The sequence below is a fragment of the Euprymna scolopes genome, chromosome 46 (genome assembly GCF_053919585.1).
Source record: "Euprymna scolopes isolate OS-2025 chromosome 46, ASM5391958v1, whole genome shotgun sequence".
Classification (NCBI taxonomy): domain Eukaryota; kingdom Metazoa; phylum Mollusca; class Cephalopoda; order Sepiida; family Sepiolidae; genus Euprymna; species Euprymna scolopes.
Genome location: NC_136527.1, coordinates 91,501,480 through 91,528,593, shown reverse-complemented (window position 1 = coordinate 91,528,593; position 27,114 = coordinate 91,501,480). Strand labels below are relative to the sequence as shown.

The following is a 27,114-nucleotide window of genomic DNA, read 5'->3' as shown; positions in this document are numbered from 1 at the left end:
AAAATCATCCGAGAAAACTCAGCATTGCATGCGGGTAGATGAATTTGAAAACAACATATGCGTTAAAATATATGTTTCCCTCTCTCTTTCACTCCCTTCCTCTCTCTTTCACTCCCTTCCTCTCTCTTTCACTCCCTTCCTCTCTCTTTCACTCCCTCCTCTCTTTCACTCCCTTCCTTTCTCTTTCACTCCCTTCCTCTCTCTTTCATTCCCTTCCTCTCTCTTTCACTCCCTTCCTCTCTCTTTCATTCCCTTCCTCTCTCTTCCACTCCCTTCCTCTCTCTTTCACTCCCTTCCTCTCTCTTTCACTCCCTCCTCTCTCTTTCACTCCCTCCTCTCTCTTTCACTCCCTTCCTCTCTCTTTCACTCCCTTCCTCTCTCTTTCTTCATTGAAAGAGAGAATTGAAACAACTGTATTTTTTAAACCGTTAAAGCTTGCATCCTGACACACATAGCAGTTTTGCCGCATGCATGGGTCAACGACTAAATATGCTCCCCCATTGTTAAACTTAAAATAAATTATATATTTTTATAAAAATGCATTTGTTTGCTATTTTTGTACAAGCGTTAAATTTCAGCAGCGTTTTCATCATCGGCATTAAATGGCAGGGACTGCCATTTAATGCCGATGATGAAAACGCTGCCTGTAACGACGCAATGAAGACTCAAGAAGTGACCTATGTCAGCCGATTATAGCTGACGACATATCCACACGTTGATGTTTCCATGTGCCTATCGTTTGATATTGTGTCCTCCACCGGGGAGCTGGTTTTTCTCAACCAAGTACCAAGGCAAACGATAATGTCATATTGGTTCCGTAACCAGGATACCCCGTTTTACGTTTTGCCATATTTGTGGCCATCAACCAAAACTGTAATTCTTTTAATTAATTATTAATTAAATTATTCAAACTATTGTTCTAACCTTTAGTGTTATGTTAACGCTTCAGTATTTTGTAAAACTCGAGGAATCTTTCCGTCAAACTCAGGGGAATCTTTCCGTCAAACTCAGGGAGAGTCTTTCTGTCTAATTCTTAAATTTGAACAAATCTAACCTCTTCAGGTGTATTGTGTCTAACTCGGGGGAACCTTTTGGTCTAAATCGGGGGAAACTTTTGGTCTAACTTGGGGGAACCTTTTGGTCTAACTCGGGGGAACCTTTTGGTCTATCTCGGGGGAACCTTTTGGTCTAACTCGGGGGAACCTTTTGGTCTAACTCGGGGGAACCTTTTGGTCTAACTCGGGGAAACCTTTTGGTCTAACTCGGGGGAACCTTTTGGTCTATCTCGGGGGAACCTTTTGGTCTAACTCGGGGGAACCTTTTGGTCTATCTCGGGGGAACCTTTTGGTCTATCTCGGGGGAACCTTTTGGTCTAACTCGCGGGAACCTTTTGGTCTATCTCGGGGGAACCTTTTGGTCTATCTCGGGGGAACCTTTTGGTCTATCTCGGGGGAACCTTTTGGTCTAACTCGCGGGAACCTTTTGGTCTAACTCGCAGGAACCTTTCAAATACAAATAAACATAAATCCAGGTCGGCATTTTTTCATTTTTAACAAAAGCATTTATTACTATGATATTATCCCACTTATCCTTGAGTGGCCTCCAGGCCTTGATAAGCGGTGACTCCTTTGTAAAAGAATAAAAAAGGTTACCTCGACCAAAAGATTGTGAAAATAAAACTCCCAATTAGAATAGGAACAATCAAAAGACGACATTTAAACCGTGGAAGATAATTGAATGATTGCTGCACGATTTGCAGGAGTCGTTTCTATTTACTTGTCTCCCCATGAGAGCAGAGTTAGTGTTTTTAATGTGGGGAAAATCCAGCTCCCCAAAAAGGGGAATTCCGGATAGGAACAAAAATAAAAGCTGCCTCAATCTAGAAGGACTTCTCCTCCATTGATCAAGTTCAGAAAAGGCAAAGTGTAGTATCAAAACAGATACTACACTTTGCTCGTAGCCAAACTGTGAAAGATAATTGGTAGAAGTTTTCAGTTTGGATAGGAAAGTTCTAGCACACTTTATCCAACGTAAAATTTTTCAAGGTTTGTTTATTATTTTTTAAGTCATGCTGCGGTGGTCTATTCTATTTCGCCACCAAATGGACTCTTTTTGATTGTATGAGGTGATGATAACTAAGTGGTTAACAACACACGCTGACGACCTTTGTTGCACAGAATAGTATTCAGAAGAAGTGAAGAAGTGCAGAAGTGAGGGTGTGCAAAAGTGAAGTGAAGATGTGCATATGTGAAGTGCAGAAGGGAAGTGAAGTGAGGTGAAGAAGTGCAGAAACGAATTGCTGAAGTGCATAAGTGAGGAAGTGCAGAAGCAAACTTCTGAAGTGAAGTGAAGAAGTGCTGAAGTGAAGTGCCGAAGTGAAGGGAAGAAGTGCCGAAGTGAAGTGAAGAAGTGCTGAAGTGAAGAAGTGCTGAAGTGAAGTGAAGAAGTGCTGAAGTGAAGTGAAGAAGTGCTGCAGTGAAGTGAAGAAGTGTTGAAGCAAGGAAATGCTGAAGTGAAGAAGTGCTGAAGTGAAGTGAAGAAGTGCTGAAGTGAAGTGAAGAAGTGTTGAAGCAAGGAAATGCTGAAGTGAAGAAGTGCTGAAGTGAAGTGAAGAAGTGCTGAAGTGAAGTGAAGAAGTGCTGAAGTGAAGTGAAGAAGTGTTGAAGCAAGGAAATGCTGAAGTGAAGAAGTGCTGAAGTGAAGTGAAGAAGTGCTGAAGTGAAGTGAAGAAGTGTTGAAGCAAGGAAATGCTGAAGTGAAGAAGTGCTGAAGTGAAGTGAAGAAGTGCTGAAGTGAAGTGAAGAAGTGTTGAAGCAAGGAAATGCTGAAGTGAAGAAGTGCTGAAGTGAAGTGAAGAAGTGTTGAAGTGAAGTGAAGAAGTGTTGAAGCAAGGAAATGCTGAAGTGAAGAAGCACCGTCCATCAAGCCATAAATTTTGTACTTTCTTTTTCACCAGGTCCAAATTGCCAATATATAAATTTCCAAGTCAGTACTGTAGACCAAAAATTGACAGAAGAGTTGAATAAAGACCATTCCTCACACGGACAGAAAAGTTCACGTTTAATGTCGCCTTAGCTAACGCATTCTTCCAGCATTTCAAAATGACCCCGCAGACAGACAACACGCACAAATTGTTTTTTTTTGTCTTCAATTTTACAATTTGGCAAGAAAAAAAGAAAAAAATGTCTAAAATTCTGAAGATTGATTGGAAGTTACGTTAATGAAAATGTTGTACGACTCCAGACTAGAACAGATTCATGACAACTACTTACCATTCTTTGATGCAAGATACGTCGGAATTTATCTTCGCCTTGTAAAATTCGACCCACGTATGCGTGAGCCCCTTCGGAATGTAATTATGCAAGTTGGCTGTGTTGATGACTTTGTGCAAACTTTGCAGAGCAGACCTGAAAAGATTTTGGAAAACATTTGTCCTTTAATTAAAATTTAATTAAAAGCTTAAAATAATGTCGTTAAATCAAAAGTAAAAAAATAATCTCTTGTTTAATAGAAAGTTAAAACATATTTTGTTAATAAAAAATAATTCTTCACTTAATTAAAAATTTTAAAATAATTAGTTGTTTAATTAAAAGTTAAAAATACTTTGCCGTTTAATAATAATTTAAAATAAAATAATTTGTTGTTTAATTCAGTTAAAAAAATTATTTGCCATTTCATTAAAAGTTTTAAAAATATTTTGTCGTTTAATTAAAAATTAGTTTGTCGTTTAATTAAAAGTTAAAAAATAATTTGTCGTTTAATTAAAAGTTAAAAAATAATTTGTTATTTAATTAAGTTAAAAAATAATTTGTCACTTAATAAAAAGTTAAAAAAAAATAATTTGTCATTCAATAAAAAGTTAAAATAATTTGTCATTTAATTAAAAGGTAAAAAATTATTTGTCATTTAATTAAAAGTTAAAAAATAATTTTTCGTTTAATTAAAAGTCTAAAAATAATTTGTCGTTTAATTAAAAGTTAAAAAAATAATTTGACATTTAATTAAAGTTAAAAAAAATAAATTGTTTGATTAAAAATTAAGAAATAGTTAAAAACAATAATCTGATGTTTAAAAGTTAAAAACAATAATAGTCAATTAATTAAAAGTTAAAACAAATAATTTGTCATTTAATTAAAAGTTTAAAAAAATAATTTGTCATTTAATTAAAAGTTTAAAAAAATAATTTGTCATTTAATTAAAAGTTTAAAAAAATAATTTGTTATTTAATTAAAAGTTTAAAAAAATAATTTGTTATTTAATTAAAAGTTTAAAAGAATTTGTTTGATTAAAACTACAAAAATAATTTGTCATTTAATTAAAAGTTTAAAAAAATTTGTTTGATTAAAACTACAAAAATAATTTGTTATTTAATTAAAAGTTTTAACAAATTTGTTTGATTAAAACTACAAAAATAATTTGTCATTTAATTAAAAGTTTAAAAAAATGATTTGTCATTTAATTAAAAGTTAAAAAGTAATTTGTTATTTAATTAAAAGTTTCAAAAAATTTGTTTAATTAAAAGTTAAAAAATAATTTGTTTAATTAAAAGTTAAAAAATAATTTGTTTAATTAAAAGTTAAAAAATAATTTGTCGTTTAATTAAAAGTTAAAAAATAATTTGTCGTTTAATTAAAAGTTAAAAAATAATTTGTCATTTAATTAAAAGTTAAAAAATAATTTGTCGTTTAATTAAAAGTTAAAAAATAATTTGTCGTTTAATTAAAAGTTAAAAAATAATTTGTCGTTTAATTAAAAGTTAAAAAATAATTTGTCGTTTAATTAAAAGTTAAAAAATAATTTGTTGTTTAATTAAAAGTTAAAAAATAATTTGTCGTTTAATTAAAAGTTAAAAAATAATTTGTCGTTTAATTAAAAGTTAAAAAATAATTTGTCGTTTAATTAAAAGTTAAAAAATAATTTGTCGTTTAATTAAAAGTTAAAAAATAATTTGTCGTTTAATTAAAAGTTAAAAAATAATTTGTCGTTTAATTAAAAGTTAAAAAATAATTTGTCGTTTAATTAAAAGTTAAAAAATAATTTGTCGTTTAATTAAAAGTTAAAACATAATTTGTCGTTTAATTAAAAGTTAAAAAATAATTTGTCGTTTAATTAAAAGTTAAAAACGGGTAATAAAAAAGGGTGATAAAAAGAAAAGGTATAGAAAAGAAAGCATACAAAAAAAAAAAAAAAAAAGAAAACGTAAAAAAAGAAGGGGTAAAAAACAACACCAAAAAAAAAAAAAGACAAAAGAAAACAAACAAAAAAAGAACAACACGCAAGCTTACCACATTGCCTGCACAGAAACAGGTTTAAAGAGATAATCGGCTCCTTCAGAATTCACACTAAAGCCTCTGGAAAAATAGAAAAGAAAAAAAAAATGAAAAATGAATACAAATCATTGATATTTTCTTTCTTATTCTTTTCACAGCCTATTTTTGCTCACACGAGTGATATTTCTGACAAAGGGGGAAGAATTGCTGTTTCTCTGGTTCAAAATTTATCTAACATGTATCGTTGGCAAACGTTTTGATCTTGAAGTAGTATTTATTTTGGATGTATGTATATAGCAATACATCCGTTACATAACGCAAACTGCATTCCTCCTATATCACAGGAGCCACTTTTCCCTCCCCAAAACAGCCTTAATAATCTATTCCGCTCCTAATGAAAATATCGCTAGACGTTGCATCCCAAGCACCTTCTTTCAACTTCCGATGAGAAGCATTAGGCTTCGAAATGCCATGGCATAAAGAGTCTCCACTTACCCAACACCCCTAAGTAAATGTGTACCCTTGTTAAATAAATGAACAAGTAAGGTTTCCTTCAGTCTTTGACAGACTATGTAGACCCACAGTAAGGGTGCCTGTGTGTGGGAATTTTGTGACAAGATTTGCACAATCTCCAACCACAACTCTCCTGAGACGACATTGTTAAATACCAGTGGCAAGTGAAGTGTATATACAAGACGACTGGAAACAAATGCCGAGATAAGCAGAGAGCACATACAGCGCCTAGAGTTCCCAAATGGTCTCCCCATCTGATACTAACCAGGCTCAATGTTGCTTAACTTTGGTGATCTGGCGAGAACCAGTGTGTCACTGTGATTATAAATCTATACATATTAATATATAGTTTTTATACCTTCATTTTCCTTTCTTGTTTATATATATATATATATATATATATATATATATATATATATATATATATATATGATCTTGAGCATGTGGTACAGTGGGGGAAGAGGTGGCTGGTTACTTTTAATGCATCTAAAACCAAGCTCCTATCTTTACATCATCAACGCTCTGATCCCCATCTGGCATCAATTGATATGGGTGGCTCTCGTCTAGGGGAAGCTCCATGTTTTGATAAGCTTCTGGGCTTGACCTTTACCCCTGACCTGAAATGGAATACGTACATCAAGTCAGTTGCCAAGATCGCTGGAAAAATGGTAGGATCCTTCTCCCGCTCCAGAAGATATCTCACCCCTGATGCAATTCCCTATCTGTATAAAAGCCAAGTACGTCCAAGGATGGAGTACTGCTGCAACATCTGGGCAGGAGCTGCTAAAAACAGTCTATCCTGCCTTGACAGAATACAAAATAGGCTTTGTGGTTTAGTGGGTGATGCCCTTTTCCCTTACCTGCAACCTCTCTCCCACAGGAGAGACGTTGCGAGCCTGTCTTTGTTTTATCGTTACTACCATGGCAGGTGCTCGTCTGAACTCCAATCTCTGGTCCCCCCTAGCCAATCTTTCACGAAAAACACCCGTCTGGCTGAAACCACTGTCAAAAATTTTCCCCACTCCTTATCTGTGCCAAGATCAAAACGTAGATTACATGAACCAAGCTTCTCTCTTAGAAGTGCCCGCCTGTGGAACTCTGTTCCGATTGCCTGTTTCCCACCTGACTACAACCTGGATGTCTTCAAGTCCAATGTGAACAAATTCCTGATGAGGCGCCTCCTTAAGTAGACACTTTATCAGATCTCCAAAACTAACGTACTGTACACACAATAACCCTTATCCCCGAGTGGCTTCCGGGCCTTGATAAGTGGTGACTACCTTGTAAAAAAAAAAAAATTAAATAAAAAATATATATATATATATATATTAGTGAATGAATGATAAAAATCTATATTCCAAAGTTCATGATGTTGACCATCTTATAATTTATTCCTTTAATTCAGTTGCCAGTTATTGGAAGAGAAGCTGAAACTACCTTATAATATGTTTACATTACGCCATTTTGTATATTATATATTATTGACAGCTCCTCTTCGAATTTTCGGATTTCAATCATGTCAAAACGCACTTTTGATGGATTGATAGTTGCAATTTCTTTTGATGAGTTAAGGGCAAAATAGATTCACTGATTGACATAATAATTAAGTAATTGATTTTGTACTATGAAACAGATACTGTCAAGAAGTGTAAACGTCAACTGAATTAAAGGAATAAATTATAAGATGGTCAACATAATGAACTTTGAAATATAGTTTTTTGTCATTCATCCACTATATTGCTCTGTAATTACATTGAGCTTTTTAAATAAGGATTGGTATAAATTATAAGGAAATACAGTAGATATATATATATATATATATATATATATATATATATATATTTTCTTTTTGTTATCTTTTTTTTATTTTCATTAAAGTGCTTGTTTACATTGGCCATCTCTAACACCAACGCATTTTAGGTGAAAACATTATTACTAGTGTTGGGACGATTAATCAGATTCGGAATCGGAAAAATCGAAAGATTTGAGAGTATCGGAATCGGTATTGGAATCGGAAAAATTGATGAATATTTTCCGATTCGAAAAACGATTCTTTTGGGGTTTTTTTTATTAAATTTTCACCCCAAACAAGGCACATTGCCACTTTGGTGTAGGGGGCTACTATCAGGGGCAGCAACTACTGGGGCACTATGTTGGGATTTGGGCAGCAAGATGTCGGTTCACATTACACTTGAACTTCTGCATGTCAGTACAGTTAGGGAAGCAGGGACCTGGAATGGAATTCCAGAGTCTAGCGGTTCTGGGGAAGAAACTACTGGAGTAGAAAGATCTTTTACATCTAGGAATCTCTACTGTGTGGGGGTGGGATTTAGCTGCCTGTCGGGTTTGTCGAGGGTGTCTATGTCGTGGGGGCACAAGTGTCTGCAGTTCGTCAGAGCATTCACCATTAAAATACTTGTAGAACAGGCAGAGGGATGCAACGTTTCGTCGATGGGACAGAGGCTGAAGCTTAGATGCCAGTTCAGGGCCTATCAGATTGGCGACTCTCTTTTGAACCTTGTCTAGGAGCGAGAGACTAGCAGCAGATGCACCAGCCCAAATGTGACAACAATACTCCATACATGGGTGAATGGTGGCCTTATAGAGGTACAGGATACTTTCAGGTGTCAGTAGTTTTCTAGCACGGTAGAGAGAGCCTACCTTTTTCGCAGCAGCCCTGGCAATGTTTTCGATATAATTGTTCCAACTCATGTTTCCTGTGAACGTTAGGCCAAACAGTTTGAAAGATGTATATATATATAAATAAACCCTAATGTACCTATCGTTAGACGTTGCATCTCTAATATGTTACCTAGCATCTACTCTCCTCTTCTGATGAGAAGCATTAGGCTTTGAAATACCATGGTATAAAAGAGTTTTACTTATCCTACATCCCGTATTGATCTAACATCCATATTGAATAAATGGACAAGTCTGTATGCGTTTGATTATATTTTTATATTGTCAGTTTTATTTCTTCATATTATATATATATATATTTATATTGTTGTTTTTTTTTTCTTTATATTCTATATAAGCTCCCAAACAGTTTGTTGAGCTTTGCATTATCCTGATTATCCAAAAATTAAGAATAATTGAATTTCAACAAGGGTCGTTTATAGTGCTCAATCAAAGAGAGCAAATTATATTTTTTTTATTATTTATGTAAATATAGTCATATCTTGCTACGATGTGCAGACCGTTTCGATCATGATAAAGGTTCCAGACTGTTATATCCGGTTTTGACGGTATATAATGACATGACGTAAATGAAGGTAAAGGAAAAAGGTAACTTAATGTGTGTGAGCGGAATGCTCGTCCTGGGAGCTTGGTAAATCCTGACTACACTTGGAGAGTGTAAGCCGCGAGACGGTCGGGCTAGTGCGTACCACTTGACTGCCCACAAGACAATACAAGACGCTCTTTTATACACCGTTTCGTATCCGGTGCTATCCGTAATTATGTCCCTTATAACACAGACCTTTTCAAATTTTGAGGGGAGAAATATTGCTATGACGAGCAAGAAGCAAAAATGAAACAACTTTAACTTTTGCTTATTGCCAGTCCTGGCAAGATTTCTCTCCTCAAAATTTGAAAAGATCTGGAACTTTTTTAATTTTTCTTGCCTGATGAAATCAAATAGGATTGAAACGGTCTGCACATCATAGCAAGATGTGACTGTATTTGCATAAAGAATAAAATATATATTATAAAACTCAAATTGTCTTGATTGGGAGCTGAAACTGTGTTTCCGGTCAACAGTTTGAAAAAATCTGCTCATAAAGACAAATTGACAATCTTTTCACGTTTAAAATATGTAAATAAAAACAAAACTAAGTCTCTTTTGCTTTTTTTTAATTGACAATCTTTTCGCGTTTAAAATATGTAAATAAAAACAAAACTTAATCTCTTTTGCTTTTTTTTTAATTGACAATCTTTTCGCGTTTAAAATATGTAAATAAAAACAAAACTTAATCTCTTTTGCTTTTTTTTAATTGAAAATCTTTTCGCGTTTAAAATATGTAAATAAAAACAAAACTTAATCTCTTTTGCTTTTTTTTTAATTGACAATCTTTTCGCGTTTAAAATATGTAAATAAAAACAAAACTTAATCTCTTTTGCTTTTTTTTTAATTGACAATCTTTTCGCGTTTAAAATATGTAAATAAAAACAAAACTAAGTCTCTCTTGCTTTTTTTTTAATTGACAATCTTTTCGCGTTTAAAATATGTAAATAAAAACAAAACTTAATCTCTCTTGCTTTTTTTTTAATTGACAATCTTTTCGCGTTTAAAATATGTAAATAAAAACAAAACTAAGTCTCTTTTGCTTTTTTTTAATTGACAATCTTTTCGCGTTTAAAATATGTAAATAAAAACAAAACTTAATCTCTCTTGCTTTTTTTTTTAATTGACAATCTTTTCGCGTTTAAAATATGTAAATAAAAACAAAACTAAGTCTCTCTTGCTTTTTTTTTAATTGACAATCTTTTCGCGTTTAAAATATGTAAATAAAAACAAAACTTAATCTCTTTGCTTTTTTTTAATTGACAATCTTTTCGCGTTTAAAATATGTAAATAAAAACAAAACTTAATCTCTCTTGCTTTTTTTTTAATTGACAATCTTTTCGCGTTTAAAATATGTAAATAAAAACAAAACTTAATCTCTCTTGCTTTTTTTTTAATTGACAATCTTTTCGCGTTTAAAATATGTAAATAAAAACAAAACTTAATCCCTTTTGTTTTTTTTTAAATTGACAATCTTTTCGCGTTTAAAATATGTAAATAAAAACAAAACTTAATCTCTTTGCTTTTTTTTAATTGACAATCTTTTCGCGTTTAAAATATGTAAATAAAAACAAAACTTAATCTCTCTTGCTTTTTTTTAATTGACAATCTTTTCGCGTTTAAAATATGTAAATAAAAACAAAACTTAATCTCTCTTGCTTTTTTTTTAATTGACAATCTTTTCGCGTTTAAAATATGTAAATAAAAACAAAACTTAATCTCTCTTGCTTTTTTTTTGATTGACAATCTTTTCGCGTTTAAAATATGTAAATAAAAACAAAACTTAATCTCTCTTGCTTTTTTTTTGATTGACAATCTTTTCGCGTTTAAAATATGTAAATAAAAACAAAACTTAATCTCTCTTGCTTTTTTTTTAATTGACAATCTTTTCGCGTTTAAAATATGTAAATAAAAACAAAACTTAATCTCTTTTGCTTTTTTTTTAATTGACAATCTTTTCGCGTTTAAAATACGTAAATAAAAACAAAACTAAGTCTCTCTTGCTTTTTTTTTAATTGACAATCTTTTCGCGTTTAAAATATGTAAATAAAAACAAAACTTAATCTCTTTTGTTTTTTTTTAATTGACAATCTTTTCGCGTTTAAAATATGTAAATAAAAACAAAACTTAATCTCTCTTGCTTTTTTTTTAATTGACAATCTTTTCGCGTTTAAAATATGTAAATAAAAACAAAACTTAATCTCTTTGCTTTTTTTTAATTGACAATCTTTTCGCGTTTAAAATATGTAAATAAAAACAAAACTTAATCTCTCTTGCTTTTTTTTTAATTGACAATCTTTTCGCGTTTAAAATATGTACATAAAAACAAAACTTAATCTCTTGCTTTTTTTTAATTGACAATCTTTTCGCGTTTAAAATACGTAAATAAAAACAAAACTAAGTCTCTCTTGCGTTTTTCTTAATTGACAATCTTTTCGCATTTAAAATATGTAAATAAAAACAAAACTTAATCTCTTTTGTTTTTTTTTTAATTGACAATCTTTTCGCGTTTAAAATATGTAAATAAAAACAAAACTTAACCTCTCTTGCTTTTTTTTTAATTGACAATCTTTTCGCGTTTAAAATATGTAAATAAAAACAAAACTTAATCTCTTTGCTTTTTTTTAATTGACAATCTTTTCGCGTTTAAAATATGTAAATAAAAACAAAACTTAATCTCTTTGCTTTTTTTTAATTGACAATCTTTTCGCGTTTAAAATATGTAAATAAAAACAAAACTTAATCTCTTTGCTTTTTTTTAATTGACAATCTTTTCGCGTTTAAAATATGTAAATAAAAACAAAACTTAATCTCTCTTGCTTTTTTTTTAATTGACAATCTTTTCGCGTTTAAAATATGTAAATAAAAACAAAACTAAGTCTCTCTTGCTTTTTTTTTGATTGACAATCTTTTCGCGTTTAAAATATGTAAATAAAAACAAAACTAAGTCTCTCTTGCTTTTTTTTTGATTGACAATCTTTTCGCGTTTAAAATATGTAAATAAAAACAAAACTTAATCTCTCTTGCTTTTTTTTTGATTGACAATCTTTTCGCGTTTAAAATATGTAAATAAAAACAAAACTTAATCTCTCTTGCTTTTTTTTTGCTTGACAATCTTTTCGCGTTTAAAATATGTAAATAAAAACAAAACTAAGTCTCTCTTGTCTTTTTTTAAATTGACAATATTTTCGCGTTTAAAATATGTAAATAAAAACAAAACTAAGTCTCTCTTGCTTTTTTTTTGATTGACAATCTTTTCGCGTTTAAAATATGTAAATAAAAACAAAACTAAGTCTCTGTTGTCTTTTTTTTAATTGACAATCTTTTCGCGTTTAAAATATGTAAATAAAAACAAAACTAAGTCTCTCTTGCTTTTTTTTTGATTGACAATCTTTTCGCGTTTAAAATATGTAAATAAAAACAAAACTTAATCTCTCTTGCTTTTTTTTTGATTGACAATCTTTTCGCGTTTAAAATATGTAAATAAAAACAAAACTTAATCTCTCTTGCTTTTTTTTTGCTTGACAATCTTTTCGCGTTTAAAATATGTAAATAAAAACAAAACTAAGTCTCTCTTGCTTTTTTTTAATTGACAATCTTTTCGCGTTTAAAATATGTAAATAAAAACAAAACTAAGTCTCTCTTGCTTTTTTTTAATTGACAATCTTTTCGCGTTTAAAATATGTAAATAAAAACAAAACTAAGTCTCTCTTGCTTTTTTTTTGATTGACAATCTTTTCGCGTTTAAAATATGTAAATAAAAACAAAACTTAATCTCTTTGCTTTTTTTTAATTGACAATCTTTTCGCGTTTAAAATATGTAAATAAAAACAAAACTTAATCTCTATGCTTTTTTTTAATTGACAATCTTTTCGCGTTTAAAATATGTAAATAAAAACAAAACTTAATCTCTCTTGCTTTTTTTTTAATTGACAATCTTTTCGCGTTTAAAATATGTAAATAAAAACAAAACTTAATCTCTCTTGCTTTTTTTTAATTGACAATCTTTTCGCGTTTAAAATATGTAAATAAAAACAAAACTTAATCTCTTTTGCTTTTTTTTTGATTGACAATCTTTTCGCGTTAAAAATATGTAAATAAAAACAAAACTTAATCTCTTTGCTTTTTTTTCAATTGACAATCTTTTCGCGTTTAAAATATGTAAATAAAAACAAAACTTAATCTCTCTTGCTTTTTTTTAATTGACAATCTTTTCGCGTTTAAAATATGTAAATAAAAACAAAACTTAATCTCTCTTGCTTTTTTTTTAATTGACAATCTTTTCGCGTTTAAAATATGTAAATAAAAACAAAACTTAATCTCTTTTGCTTTTTTTTTGATTGACAATCTTTTCGCGTTTAAAATATGTAAATAAAAACAAAACTTAATCTCTCTTGCTTTTTTTTTGATTGACAATCTTTTCGCGTTTAAAATATGTAAATAAAAACAAAACTAAGTCTCTCTTGCTTTTTTTTTGATTGACAATCTTTTCGCGTTTAAAATATGTAAATAAAAACAAAACTAAGTCTCTCTTGCTTTTTTTTTGATTGACAATCTTTTCGCGCTTAAAATATGTAAATAAAAACAAAACTAAGTCTCTCTTGCTTTTTTTTTGCTAGACAATCTTTTCGCGTTTAAAATATGTAAATAAAAACAAAACTAAGTCTCTCTTACTTTTTTTTTGATTGACAATCTTTTCGCGTTTAAAATATGTAAATAAAAACAAAACTTAATCTCTCTTACTTTTTTTTTAATTGACAATCTTTTCGCGTTTAAAATATGTAAATAAAAACAAAACTTAATCTCTTTTGCTTTTTTTTTAATTGACAATCTTTTTGCGTTTAAAATACGTAAATAAAAACAAAACTAAGTCTCTCTTGCTTTTTTTTTAATTGACAATCTTTTCGCGTTTAAAATATGTAAATAAAAACAAAACTTAATCTCTTTTGTTTTTTTTTTGATTGACAATCTTTTCGCGTTTAAAATATGTAAATAAAAACAAAACTTAATCTCTCTTGCTTTTTTTTTGATTGACAATCTTTTCGCGTTTAAAATATGTAAATAAAAACAAAACTAAGTCTCTCTTGCTTTTTTTTTGATTGACAATCTTTTCGCGTTTAAAATATGTAAATAAAAACAAAACTAAGTCTCTCTTGCTTTTTTTTTGATTGACAATCTTTTCGCGCTTAAAATATGTAAATAAAAACAAAACTAAGTCTCTCTTGCTTTTTTTTTGCTAGACAATCTTTTCGCGTTTAAAATATGTAAATAAAAACAAAACTAAGTCTCTCTTACTTTTTTTTTGATTGACAATCTTTTCGCGTTTAAAATATGTAAATAAAAACAAAACTTAATCTCTCTTACTTTTTTTTTAATTGACAATCTTTTCGCGTTTAAAATATGTAAATAAAAACAAAACTTAATCTCTTTTGCTTTTTTTTTAATTGACAATCTTTTTGCGTTTAAAATACGTAAATAAAAACAAAACTAAGTCTCTCTTGCTTTTTTTTTAATTGACAATCTTTTCGCGTTTAAAATATGTAAATAAAAACAAAACTTAATCTCTTTTGTTTTTTTTTTGATTGACAATCTTTTCGCGTTTAAAATATGTAAATAAAAACAAAACTTAATCTCTCTTGCTTTTTTTTTAATTGACAATCTTTTCGCGTTTAAAATATGTAAATAAAAACAAAACTTAATCTCTTTGCTTTTTTTTAATTGACAATCTTTTCGCGTTTAAAATATGTAAATAAAAACAAAACTTAATCTCTCTTGCTTTTTTTTTAATTGACAATCTTTTCGCGTTTAAAATATGTAAATAAAAACAAAACTTAATCTCTCTTGCTTTTTTTTTAATTGACAATCTTTTCGCGTTTAAAATATGTAAATAAAAACAAAACTAAGTCTCTCTTGCTTTTTTTTTTATTGACAATCTTTTCGCGTTTAAAATATGTAAATAAAAACAAAACTAAGTCTCTCTTGCTTTTTTTTTGATTGACAATCTTTTCGCGTTTAAAATATGTAAATAAAAACAAAACTAAGTCTCTCTTGTCTTTTTTTTAATTGACAATATTTTCGCGTTTAAAATATGTAAATAAAAACAAAACTAAGTCTCTCTTGCTTTTTTTTTGATTGACAATCTTTTCGCGTTTAAAATATGTAAATAAAAACAAAACTAAGTCTCTCTTGCTTTTTTTTTGATTGACAATCTTTTCGCGTTTAAAATATGTAAATAAAAACAAAACTAAGTCTCTCTTGCTTTTTTTTTTTATTGACAATCTTTTCGCGTTTAAAATATGTAAATAAAAACAAAACTTAATCTCTTTTGCTTTTTTTTATTGACAATCTTTTCGCGTTTAAAATATGTAAATAAAAACAAAACTAAGTCTCTCTTGCTTTTTTTTTGATTGACAATCTTTTCGCGTTTAAAATATGTAAATAAAAACAAAACTTAATCTCTCTTGCTTTTTTTTTGATTGACAATCTTTTCGCGTTTAAAATATGTAAATAAAAACAAAACTAAGTCTCTATTGCTTTTTTTTTGATTGACAATCTTTTCGCCTTTAAAATATGTAAATAAAAACAAAACTAAGTCTCTCTTGCTTTTTTTTAATTGACAATCTTTTCGCGTTTAAAATATGTAAATAAAAACAAAACTAAGTCTCTCTTGCTTTTTTTTAATTGACAATCTTTTCGCGTTTAAAATATGTAAATAAAAACAAAACTAAGTCTCTCTTGCTTTTTTTTTGATTGACAATCTTTTCGCGTTTAAAATATGTAAATAAACACAAAACTAAGTCTCTCTTGTCTTTTTTTTTAATTGACAATATTTTCGCGTTTAAAATATGTAAATAAAAACAAAACTAAGTCTCTCTTGCTTTTTTTTTGATTGACAATCTTTTCGCGTTTAAAATATGTAAATAAAAACAAAACTAAGTCTCTCTTGTCTTTTTTTTAATTGACAATCTTTTCGCGTTTAAAATATGTAAATAAAAACAAAACTAAGTCTCTCTTGCTTTTTTTTTGATTGACAATCTTTTCGCGTTTAAAATATGTAAATAAAAACAAAACTAAGTCTCTCTTGCTTTTTTTTTGATTGACAATCTTTTCGCGTTTAAAATATATAAATAAAAACAAAACTAAGTCTCTCTTGCTCTTTTTTTAATTGACAATCTTTTCGCGTTTAAAATATGTAAATAAAAACAAAACTAAGTCTCTCTTGCTCTTTTTTTAATTGACAATCTTTTCGCGTTTAAAATATGTAAATAAAAACAAAACTAAGTCTCTGTTGTCTTTTTTTTAATTGACAATCTTTTCGCGTTTAAAATATGTAAATAAAAACAAAACTAAGTCTCTCTTGCTTTTTTTTTGATTGACAATCTTTTCGCGTTTAAAATATGTAAATAAAAACAAAACTAAGTCTCTCTTGCTTTTTTTTTGATTGACAATCTTTTCGCGTTTAAAATATGTAAATAAAAACAAAACTAAGTCTCTCTTGCTCTTTTTTTAATTGACAATCTTTTCGCGTTTAAAATATGTAAATAAAACCAAAACTAAGTCTCTCTTGCTTTTTTTTGATTGACAATCTTTTCGCGTTTAAAATATGTAAATAAAACCAAAACTAAGTTTCTCTTGCTTTTTTTTTAATTGACAATCTTTTCGCGTTTAAAATATGTAAATAAAAACAAAACTAAGTCTCTCTTGCTTTTTTTTTAATTGACAATCTTTTCGCGTTTAAAATATGTAAATAAAAACAAAACTTAATCTCTTTTGCTTTTTTGTTTTGTTTTTTTTTTCCTCCCATTTATAGCTTTGTCTTGGGCTGAAGTTTTGTATTTCATCATGAAATGACAAAGGATAACAAAATAGGGTGCGGAGAACATAAATATCCGGGGGATTAAAATAAAATTAAAAATACTTAATAAAATAATGCAAAATAAAACAAAAAAATAATTAAAAGAAATTTTACCCATCACCATCCAGTGTGATCTGTGTGTTTGCCCAAACCGGCAACACGAGGCCAATAGTGGCTTCATTCTCTCTGAGGTCCAAACCCAATATAATTGATTCCTCTGTGTCTTGGTTTCCGTTGCAGCAGACAACAGCCATGTAGCGCCAGATTTTCCGATCTTGATAAAAGCTTTCCAACTTAACGGCCTAAAATTAAAGATTAAAAAAAATGTCAGGAATGAAAAGGGATGTTAGTTAATCAGAGAGCACATAGGCGTGCAGTTCTAAGAAACTTTGTTCATGGAATCTACGTTTAGGTTTAGGCACAGATAAAGAGTGGGGGGAATTGTTGATAGTGATTTTGGCTAGATGAGTGTTTTTCGTGAAAGTTTGGCGAGGGGAGACCATAGATTGAAGCTCAGATGAGCACTTGCCATGAAAATAATGATAAAGAAGAGACAGGCTTGCAACATCTCTTCTGTGGGAAAGAGGTTGCAGGGAAGAGAAAAGGGCATCCCTCACTAAGCTATGAAGCCTATTTTGGACTCTGTTAAGGTAGGGTAAGCTGTTTCTAGCAGCTCCTGCCCAGATCAGTCCCAATTCACAATGATAGAGGTTTGGCAATATTCCAATCTGATATGGTTAAAGTGAATAACCCGAAGATATCTGACATGTTAGAAAATTTTTAAAAATGGACGAAACTATTTAAAATATTTAAAGGAATGGCAAATGCAAACTCACCATCTTATAATTTATTACTTTAAATAAATTAAAAAAAAGTCACAATCTTGCTGACACTGTTTTCTTTTTTTTTCATCATTCTACACCCAGTCATACTATACTAGCAGGGGAGTTGCCCAGCTTTGTCCGGGCGTAAAATACGCTTAAATATGATATTTTAATTTGTTCAGATTTCATATATATTATTATAGAGTCGTGATTTAAAAAATTAAAAAAAAAAAATTTGGATGCCATCAGCTAGAATTGAAACCGAAACTCTAACATTCAAAGCTGGTGACGTTACCACTGTACCAACGTTACACGCATACAAACTGATTAAAAATTAAAAATAAACTAAGATGAATGTACAAAATGTTTAACGATTTTTTCAATTTTGCCCCATTTTTGACTCATTGCAAGCAATTTTAACTAAAGCTAAAGACCCATAAATTAATGCTGGAGTTTCTCAGGGGGTCCATCCTTCAAAGGCTGTAAATGACCAAGTTTTCTCTGATTGATCACGTGGTGCAATGGCTGGCTAATTTTAATGCATCTAAAACCAAGCTTCTCTCTTTCCATCACCAACGCTCTGACCCCTCACCTGGCTCCAACTGAAACGAATGGTTCTCGTCTTGAGGAGGCACCATGTCTTGACAAGCTTCTGGGACTGACCTTTACTCCTGATTTAAAATCGAACATATCATCAAATCCGCTATTGGCTTGAATAATGAACTATTCTATGCTGTCACTTTCGGGTAACAAGGACATGTGGAAAGCATGGTCGTCACCAACGAATCCAACAGTTGAGCTAAGATGTTGCTTAATTTACCTTTTTCATGTATTTTCGTTGAAACATTTATTTAACTGTTATTGTGTTCTTGCTTGTCAATTACTCAAACACAAACATCACAACACTTATTAAATTTGGATTTAACCCTTGTTGTTGAGCGGCCTCCAGGCTTTGATGAACAGTGACTATATAATATAAATAAATAAAAACAAAGATGTCAAAGACATGCCAACATGTCAAACGGGCATTAAAGTAAAGATGATGTTGAACAAGAAACCAAAGAATTCTTCATCTTTGTCACAGACACATTCAAATTTGGGTAGAGGACATTAAATTTGGGTAGAGGACATTAAATTTGGGTAGAGGACATTAAATTTGAGTAGAATACATTAAATTTGGGTAGAATACATTAAATTTGGGTAGAGTACATTAAATTTGGGTAGAATACATTAAATTTGGGTAGAGTACATTAAATTTGGGTAGAATACATTAAATTTGGGTAGAGTACATTAAATTTGGGTAGAGTACATTAAATTTGGGTAGAGTACATTAAATTTGGGTAGAGGACATTAAATTTTAGTAGAATACATTAAATTTGAGTAGAATACATTAAATTTGGGTAGAATACATTAAATTTGGGTAGAGTACATTAAATTTGGGTAGAATACATTAAATTTGGGTAGAGTACATTAAATTTGAGTAGAATACATTAAATTTGGGTAGAATACATTAAATTTGGGTAGAGTACATTAAATTTGGGTAGAATACATTAAATTTGGGTAGAGTACATTAAATTTGAGTAGAATACATTAAATTTGGGTAGAGTACATTAAATTTGGGTAGAATACATTAAATTTGGGTAGAGTACATTAAATTTGAGTAGAATACATTAAATTTGGGTAGAATACATTAAATTTGGGTAGAGTACATTAAATTTGGGTATAGGACATTAAATTTGGGTAGAATACATTAAATTTGGGTAGAGGACATTAAATTTGGGTAGAATACATTAAATTTGAGTAGAGTACATTAAATTTGGGTAGAAGACATTGAATTTGGGTAGAGGACATCAAATTTGGGTAGAATACATTAAATTTGGGTAGAGGACATTAAATTTGGGTAGAATACATTAAATTTGGGTAGAATACATTAAATTTGGGTAGAGGACATTAAATTTGGGTAGAGGACATTAAATTTGAGTAGAGTAAATTAAATTTGGGTAGAATACATTAAATTTTGATAAAGTATGTTAAAAGGCAGAACACAAAAATTTCCTTACCACTTTGATGGTATCCTCCGGTCGGAGCAAGTAAAACATCTGCTGAAGATGTTGCTGTATGTCGCCTGGAAGGAATTAAAAAATACCATTTTAAAAACATATTTAAATATCATAAAACTAGCAGAGAGACCCAACATAGTTAGGGATTGAATGAAGATCCAAAAACTTTTCCATTTTTCCAGAGTATGAAGGAACCTAAAGTTCCCGTCCTCTTTACTCACATGCGGTCTGTAACCTGTTTCCCTCTTTACTCACATGCGGTCTGTAACCTGTTGCCCTCTTTACTCACATGCGGTCTGTAACCTGTTGCCCTCTTTACTCACATGCGGTCTGTAACCTGTTGCCCTCTTTATTCACATGCGGTCTGTAACCTGTTGCCCTCTTTACTCACATGCGGTCTGTAACCTGTTTCCCTCTTTACTCACATGCGGTCTGTAACCTGTTTCCCTCTTTACTCACATGCGGTCTGTAACCTGTTGCCCTCTTTACTCACATGCGGTCTGTAACCTGTTGCCCTCTTTATTCACATGCGGTCTGTAACCTGTTGCCCTCTTTACTCACATGCGGTCTGTAACCTGTTGCCCTCTTTACTCACATGCGGTCTGTAACCTGTTGCCCTCTTTACTCACATGCGGTCTGTAACCTGTTGCCCTCTTTACTCACATGCGGTCTGTAACCTGTTGCCCTCTTTATTCACATGCGGTCTGTAACCTGTTGCCTCAACATGTTCAAACCAAATCCTGATGATGTCCCCGGAAATAGGGCTGAAACATTGATTACCATTTATTTATTTTGGGTTTTCATTTTCATTCGCACATCTATAATTTTTACCTACATATATTCTACCCTTCCGATTTACCCCTATACGTTATACCTACTTTTAATTACGATTTACCATTTTATCCTATTCCTCCATTCTCATTTCATTTTAAATGTCATTAAGCAAATTTTTTCTATACTTGCATTTTGTATAATCCTAGCCCTTCATGAGAAGCATTTCACTTACATCATTCGTAGACATTTATGCTGATGACACTACCATCTATGGCAACACTTACGACTAAGTTCTCTCCAGCACATGGTACAATGGGGAAAGAGGTGGCTGGTTACTTTTCATGCATCTAAAACCAACGTTCTATTTTTACATCAATGCTCTGCCTCCATCTAGCATCAATTGAAATGAATGGCTCTCGTCTTGGAGAGGCTTCATGTTTTGACAAGCTTCTCGGCTTGACCTTTACTCCTGATCTGAAATGGGACACATACATCAAATCCATTGCCAAAGTTGCTGGAAAAATTGTAGGATCCTTCTATTGATCCAGTAGATATCTCACTGCTGATGCAATTCTTTATCTATATAAGAGCCAGGTACGTCCAAGGATGGATTACTGTTGCCACATTTGGGCAGGGGCTGCTAGAAAGGACTTGTCCTGCCTTAATAGAGTTCAAAATAGACTTCGTAGCCTAGTAGGGGATGTCCTTTTCTTTTTCCTGCAACCTCTTTCTCACAGAAGAGATGTTGTGAGTTTGTCTCTGATGTATCCTTGTTTTCATGGCAAGCGCTCGGCTGAGCTCCAATCTATGCCCCCCGCTCGCAAAACATTCACGAGAAACACTCGTCTAGCTGAAAACACTATCAATCAATAACCACTCGTTATCTGTGCCTAAACCTAAATGTAGAGTCCATAAACAAAGTTTCTTTCTTAGAACTGCACGCCCATGGAACTGTCTTCTATTTTCGTGCTTTCCAGCTGACTACAATATGGTTGTCTTCAATTCCAACGTAAACAAGTTCTTGATGAGACGTTCCATATAAGTTAACAAATTTACTGAATTTCCATTACTAACGATTACTATATTGTCCAATTGACTAGTGTACACCCTTTAATCCTTACCCTCGAGTGGCCTATGGGCCTTGATAAGTGGTGATGCCTCTGTAAAAAACAAACAAGAAAAAATACCTAAAGAGTTTTTCCTCTTAATTTTCCTTATCGTTTTATTCCTCATCTTTAATTATTGCTTGCTCCTCTTAATAGTGTTGAGCTTTTCTTATCTTGATAAGTCTTGCTTTGTTAAAGATTTACTCTTTGATAACATAATTGTATTATATATATAATGTATATATATTTTGTTAAGCTTATGTTTAAAATTCATGGTTACCTTTAATGCATCTAAAACCAAACTCCTATCTTTACATCATCAATGCTCTGATCCCCATCTGGCAGCAATTGAAATGGATGGCTCTCGTCTAGAAGCCCCATGTTTTGACAAGCTTCTGGGATTGACCTTCACTCCTGATCTGAAATGGAATACGTACATCGTCTGTTGCCAAGGTCGTTGGAAAAATGGTGGGATCCTTCTACTGTTCCAGAAGATATTTCACTACTGATGCAATTCTCTATCTATATAAAAGCCAAGTACGTCCAAGGATGGAATATTGCTGCCATATCTGGGTTGTACCTGCTAAAAACAGCCTATCCTGCCTTGACAGAGTACAAAATAGACTTCGTGGCTTACTGGGGGATGCCCTTTTCTGTTCCCTGCAACCTCTCTCCCACAGAAGAGACGTTGCGAGCCTATCTTTGTTTTATCGTTATTTCCATGGCAGGTGCTCGTCTGAACTCCAATCTCTGGTCCCCCCTCGCCAATCTTTTACAAAAAAACACCCGTCTAGCTGAATCCACTGTCAAAAACTTTCCCCACTCTTTATCTATGCCTAACACAAAACGTAGATTCCATGAACAAAGCTTCTTTCTTAGAACTGCACGCCTGTGGAACTCTGTTCCATCTGCCTGCTTCCCACCTGACTACAACTTGGATGTCTTCAAGTCCAACGTAAACAAATTCCTGATGAACCGCCCCCTTAAGTAGACACTTTATTAAATCTCCACACTAACGTACTGTACTTACAATAACCCTTATCCCTGAATGGCTTCTGGGCCTTGATAAGTGGTGACCACCTTGTAAAAAAAAAAAAAAAAAAAAAAATGCAAGATGCTAACTGTGGGAATATTCAATACACACACACACACACATATATATATATATATGTATATATATATATATATATATATATATATATATATATATATATACACACACACACATTATTCTCCAGCGCTTTTAATCGGTGCATTCGATCATCGTCAGGAGCGATTGTTGTTGTCATTTTCTTTATTGAGGTTTGGTGTATTTATAGTTTTTTTTTTTTTTTAATATTTTTTATAAAAGTGGGTGCAGGATGGGTAGAGGTGAATTATTTAGTTTTATTTTTATTTTTTTATTTTATTTATTTAGTTGTATATATGTGTGTGTGTGTGTGTGTGTGTGTGTGTGTGTGTGTGTGTGTGTGTGTGTGTGTGTGTGTGTGTATTTTATTTTTTATTACCGTTTTATCTGTTTGGTTACATATGTTTCAGATGTTGAACCATGTTCACGATCTAATGCCTCGTATTATTATTTATATTATTATTATATTATATTATTTACTATAATAATTATATAGTCTTGGAACCTTTAAAACTATACAAAAATTAAAAAAAAATATTTTTTATCATTCGTTAGAAAACTATTTAGTCAGTAAGTCATTCAACCACCTGCAATCACTGCATCAACTTGCTCTCTCGAATTCACTATAATACCAGTAATAATTTATTTTTTATTTTATTTATTTAGTTGTATATGTGTGTGTGTGTGTGTGTGTTTTATTTTTATTACCGTTTTATCTGTTTGGTTACATATGTTTCAGATGTTGAACCATGTTCACAATCTAACAGCCTCGTCAGTGGTTGTTAGTATTAGTAAAACACTTCTTCCTAATACTAATAACCACTTCTGTAAGGTCTGACGAGGCTGTTAGATCGTAAACATGGTCCCACATCTGAAACATATGTAACCAAACAGATAAAACAGTAATAAAAAAATAAAACACATATTTGCTCTGCAATAGTATTGAGCACTCTCTTCAGGTTTTTACTAATTACCAGTTTTACCAAATATATATTTATATATATATATATATATATATATATATATATATATATATTTATATATATATATATATATATATATATATATTTGTAATTATTTACTATAATAATTATATAGTCTTGGAAGCTTTTAACCTTTAAAACTATACAAAAATAAAAAAATTTAAAAAATTATTTTTCATCATTCGTTAGAAAACTATTTAGTCAGTAAGTCATTCAACCACCTGCAATCACTGCATCAACTTGCTCTCTCGAATTCACTATAATACCAGTAATAATTTATTTTTTAAGGGATCATCAGTTCTTTACCATGAAACACTTTCGAGGATTTGGAAACAAAACAGTATATTACATCATGGCTCTCCAGCAGTGTTGATCTAACACCACCTCCCTTAATTTATAATATATATATATATATAAATCCCCGAAACAGTGTTTCATGGTAAACAACTGATGATCCCTTGAAAAATAAATTATTGGTATTATAGTAAATTCGAGAGCGAGTTGATGCAGCGATTGCAGGTGATTAAATGACTTACTGACTAGATGGTTTTCTAACGAATGAAAAAAAATATTTTTTTGTATAGTTTTAAAGGTTAAAAACTTCCAAGACTATATATATATATAAAACAACTTATTTAATTTTTATATTTTTTATAATTTGTTAAAAAACTATTTAGTCAGTAAGTCATTCAATCACCTGCAATCACTGCATCAACTTGCTCTCTCAAATTCACTATAATACCAGTAATAATTTACTTTTTAAGGAATCATCATTTGCTTACCATGAAACACTGTTTCGGGGATTTAAAAAAACATATATATATATATATATATATATATATATATATATATATATATATATATATGCCAATGATGCTTGCATGTGCTCCATAGTTTAATATAGCTGTGTAGTAAATTTAACAATTGTGTCGTTTAATTATGCAAGACGATTTTACTTTAAGAGTGCTCAATGCATTTATAGAGCTTTGTAGTAAGATTTGGAAACATTTTGGCAATTATTTTAGACAAATCTACTTCCAGAGTGCTTAATATATTAGTAGAGCTTAATAAAACCTTTGAGAAACAGATATGGCATTTCAACTGCATAAATTTATTTTTACAGAGTTCAATACATTAGTAGAGCTAAATATAGACTTTCAAAAAATATGTATGGCAATTCAGCTACACGAATATACTTTGAGAGTGCTCAATACATTAGTAGACGAAAGCATAAAATTCAGAAAACATGAAGAGCTCTGCAGTATGTTTTAAAAACCTAAATGTCAATACGTAAGTATAGATATACTGTAAGTTTTTAATATATATATATATATATATATATATATATATATATATATGACAAGTATTTGAAACAAGCTTCCTATTTGAGTGCCTAATATATTTGATAGCTCTATGGTAACTTTAAAAAACATATTTCCAAATTATGTTAGACAAATATAAACACACATATATATATATATATATATATATATATATATATATATATATATATATGTATATATATATATATATATATATATTCAAACAGATTTGGTGGAGAGGATGAACAGAAAAGGGATTCTTACCTCCATTGTTACGAGAAGACCTTTGGGAAGAGTCACTTTGTGGTAAAATAAGGGCCGCACCTTTAACTGTGAAGTAATTCTCACTGAAACTAGAAAAAAAAAGCAACAGAATTTAATCAACAATGAAACGCAATCGAAAATAGTTTTGAAAAAATATGCAATAAGTGGCATGGTCACAAACGAAGACCGAAAAATCATTAAAGACATTTAAATGGTCAGACAAAACATTTATAGAGCAATAGAGTCAGTTATGGTCAGTTGTCACCAATGGTCACTTGGTCCCAATCAGTTTGGAGCCAACAGGTGGTCTACAATGTTGAAAGATATCACAGTTGACTAGTGGTCAACAATGGTCAGGAGGTGTCACAGTCCACAAAGGTCGGGAGGTGTCACAGTCCACAACAGTCAGGAGGTGTCACGTTCAACAATGGTCAGGAGATGTCACAGTCCACACCGGTCGGGAGGTGTCACAGTCAACAACGGTTGGGAGGTGTCACAGTCAACAATGGTCAGGAGGTGTCGTAGTCAACAATGCTCAGGAAGTGTCACGGTCAACAATGCTCAGGAAGTGTCACGGTCAACAATCGTTGGGAGGTGTCACGGTCAACAATCGTTGGGAAGTGTCACGGTCAATAATGGTCAGAAGGTGTCATGGTCAATAATGGTCGGAAGGTGTCATGGTCAATAATGGTCGGAAGGTGTCACGGTCAACAATGGTCGGAAGGTGTCACGGTCAACAATGGTCGGAAGGTGTCACAGTCAATTAGCTATTATTAAATGTAAATTGTTCATAAGCAGTTGGGTTCAAGAAGCTATCATCTAAAGTCAATTGCTTGTAAGAAATTAAGCACAAGTGTCTCTAAACATCAGGAACAGAGTCAAGTCATTCATAATTGGTTTTTAATTCAGTGGTTGGCAATAATGGTTTCAGCAGAGTGTGAGCAATTCAAGTCAATAAATTGTGAGCGAATAAATAAAGCCAATTGTCTGCCGATCAAATGTTTATAAGCAGTTAGAACCAATTGACTAATGTTTGTTAGCAGTTAAGGCCAATACGCTGTCATGAAAGGCCAATTGTTTTTGTTTTTTTTTAGCAGTTAGAGTCAATTGGCTGTCAGCAAAGGTCAAGTATTGGTATGCAGTTTGAACACGGATCAGCAGAGTGTGAGCACTTAAAAAAAAATGGACGGTTAGCAATAGCCAAAGAAGGATTTAAACAGTTAGATTTGATGGGCTGTCAGTTATGAACGGGTGGATGCAAGCAGTTAAAACCACTAAGGCCAAACTAAAATAAAACAAAATAAAATAAAAACACTCACCTGAAATGAATATAAACTTGAAAAATATATATATCAAAATACAGTACAGTATATAATACACTCATGTATATAATCAAATAACATTATATATAACACTGTAAGGCGAGGCAAATACCATAATCAGGGGCTGGAAAAACATTGTATTCCACATCATAACCTAAAAAAACATTCTAGGGCCACCGTATCCCTGGGTTCTACTATATATATATATATATATATATATATATATATATATATATATATATATACACACAAGTTTTTTTGAAGACAAATAAATTAAAATTATTTATTAAAGAATAAATATTTAAGTTGGATAATTTTTTAAATATTTTTTTTTTATAACTCTTCTGAAAAAAAAAAAAGAAAAAAAAACAGATGTTGGTATGAATCCCCAACTCCAAAAAATTCA

At 31.1% G+C, this 27,114-nt stretch overlaps 1 protein-coding gene across 1 annotated transcript in view; it reads right to left on the bottom strand.

Annotated features, from left to right (window-relative positions):
* LOC145270911 (uncharacterized) overlaps nucleotides 1–27,114 on the bottom strand; it is a 317,731-nt gene that overhangs the window by 61,579 nt on the left and 229,038 nt on the right. Inside the window, exons 4-8 of the mRNA XM_080126463.1 lie at nucleotides 25,387–25,475; nucleotides 19,809–19,873; nucleotides 17,039–17,226; nucleotides 5,286–5,351; nucleotides 3,273–3,407 (exon numbers count right to left, since the gene is read on the bottom strand). Of these exons, the coding sequence (XP_079982589.1) occupies nucleotides 3,273–3,407; nucleotides 5,286–5,351; nucleotides 17,039–17,226; nucleotides 19,809–19,873; nucleotides 25,387–25,475 (543 nt within the window). The remainder of the gene's footprint in view (nucleotides 1–3,272; nucleotides 3,408–5,285; nucleotides 5,352–17,038; nucleotides 17,227–19,808; nucleotides 19,874–25,386; nucleotides 25,476–27,114) is intronic.